Source organism: Portunus trituberculatus, chromosome 39 (assembly GCF_017591435.1).
Source record: "Portunus trituberculatus isolate SZX2019 chromosome 39, ASM1759143v1, whole genome shotgun sequence".
NCBI classification, from domain to species: Eukaryota; Metazoa; Arthropoda; class Malacostraca; order Decapoda; family Portunidae; genus Portunus; species Portunus trituberculatus.
The window spans coordinates 22,021,089-22,023,588 of NC_059293.1; the positions used below are offsets into that span (position 1 = coordinate 22,021,089).

Here is a 2,500-nt window from a genome sequence, read left to right on the forward strand (position 1 = left end):
TGAAAAAAATATTTTATTTACTTTACTACAAGGTACAAAGCAGCACAAAGGCAGCTGAAACGTGGCTAAGTCTAGGAAGTGGCAGAGGAAAGGAGTAACAGGAACGAGCGAGAGACAGAGACAGAGACAGAGAGTTGTGAGTGATAAAGAACTTAATAGAAGCGTGAATTGAGCGATTGAGACGTGAAGGTGAGGTGTGGAGTGTGAAGGCGTGACAGGTGTGGTGGGGAGGGACTGAGGGGGGGAGAAAGGCAACACATGTGCTGCAGAGAAAGGAACTCTGGGAAGGTGGGAGGTGGGCAGGTGTGTGGTGACGCAGGTGTCGGAGCCACACGTGACCACGGCCAGCACCGCCACCACCACCACCACCACCACCACCATTCCTGCAACGACGGCCGCACGCCACGCAATCAACATTGATTGGTTGATTAAATGATTGATTGATTCACTGATAGATAGAGAGAGAGAGAGAGAGAGCTAGATAGATAGATAGATAGATAGATAGATAGATAGATAAATAGATAGATATATAGATAGATAGACAGATAGACAAATAGAAAGATAAATAAATAGATATATAAACAGACAAATATAAAAATACATAACAAAACAAAACATGGATAGATAGATGTATATGAGTGAATAAAAGTAGTAACAATTAAAACAGCGACGAAGAAACATTACACAACACGCAATAAAAACAAGCAATTAAGGAAAGGTGATAGATACATGCAATAACACTGTGACACCGAGTAACAAAGACGAAAGGAGTCAAAACAGCAACGTGGAAAGGAACGACGAGTCCAAGAAAAGAAATTAAACTGATGATGACGTGGAGAAGAAATATTACATAACAGAAAAAAAGGAAGGAAAAGATGAAGGAAAGTTAATACAATAGCACTATAATCCAACATAATAAAGATGACGAGCAAAAAGTGTCGCTCGTCGTGTCGGGATCTGAATGGTGAACGAACAGAGGGATGAGTTGCATGTTTCCGCTGTGTTAGTGAAAGCAGACCAGATCACCAGAGTGAGGCTCGTATTCTGAACCGCTTCCCTCTCTCACCCTCACTGCTTTACAAAGGCTCTAGTTGAAGATACTCGTGTTTTTAACCCCTTCAGTACTGGGACGCATTTTTACCTTGAGATTTGAGTACGATTAGACCATTTTATTGATATTAGGAAGGGTCCATGGAGGGCAGAAGATTAATGGCCAGTCTTCACTATTTTAATACCTAAATGAGTTTCTGAAGCTGTATAAAATCACCAAATAGCAAGCAGAATTTATATGAAAACCCGTCATGGAACTCAACAGGTTAAGGGTATTTTTTATGATTCTGCTGATGGACTGGCAAGTTTTTTACTCAATTAAATGGAGAAACTGTCATGAAAACCAGGTTAGTTGTGTCTGTGGCCTTAGAAAATTGTCGTGGTGAGAGAGCAAGGTGTTTGTGAATAAGGGCAACAGAGTAACAGGTCGCACGCAGTGATGTTTGATGTACGAGATGTCACATTTATTATATTCATACCTTCTACCAAATACCGCAGCGAACTGGTCCTTCGTGTAGCCTTAGAAAATTGTCGTGGTGAGAGAACAAGGTGTTTGTGAATAAGGGAGTTATATCAGAGTAATAGGTCGCACGCAGTGATGTTTGTTGCACGAGATGTCACACTTATCTCATTCATACCTTCTACCAAATAGCGCAACGAACTGGTCCTTCGTGTCCCTCATGTGTCTTCCTCTCGATACAGAAATAAATGAACAGTTTAACTTTAACTATAAGTATAAAGGGACAGTCCACATATACACATAACAAATGGTAGTATTCTTAAAAGTTCCTATCTCTCATCTCGACTATACTTTCAACTCACTAGTGAAAGTTATTGCTGTTTTTTTCAAGGTTGTTTTTATGATTTTTTATGACTAGTGATAGGTTAACAGGCTCCAGTAGAAGTTATTATAGTCTTAAAACGAACATTTTTATTGCTTTAATGGCATTTTACCGGGCTCTTATAAGGCGATATACTTGGGTTTTCAAGGATATTCTCTTTTCATGGCTTTAGTGATAATATAACAGACTCTAATGAAAATGAAAGGAATCTTCAAGTGTGTTTTCATCATGCTAGTGATAGAACAACAAGGATGCTTCATTACCAATCAAAAAACACTAAGAACATGTTACTTATCATCTCAGTGGCCTTTAGCTCCTTCAGTATTGGGACACACTTTTATCTTGAGTTTTGATTACGATTAGACGATTTTATTGACATTAGGAATGGTCTATGGAGGTCAGAAGATTAATGGCCAAAGTCTTCACTATTTCAATCCCCACATAAGTTTCTGAATCACCAGATAGTAAGCAAAATGAATGTGGGGTTAAAAATAGTCGTGAAGAGAGAGAGAGTGCGGAACGTCTACGAACACTGACGTACGCAAAGACAAGAAGCAAAGAATAATGAGTCTCTACAACACATTTTAGCTTGTCAACTTACCTTTTCC

The 2,500-nt window shown here is 39.3% G+C and overlaps 1 protein-coding gene across 1 annotated transcript in view; it reads right to left on the reverse strand.

The window, feature by feature from the left end:
• Nucleotides 1-2,500, reverse strand: part of LOC123515762 (mitogen-activated protein kinase kinase kinase 13-like) — a 56,774-nt gene that overhangs the window by 24,689 nt on the left and 29,585 nt on the right. Inside the window, exon 4 of the mRNA XM_045274619.1 lies at nt 2,494-2,500. This exon is cut by the window's right edge and continues 41 nt beyond it. Coding sequence (XP_045130554.1) covers nt 2,494-2,500 — 7 coding nt within the window. The remainder of the gene's footprint in view (nt 1-2,493) is intronic.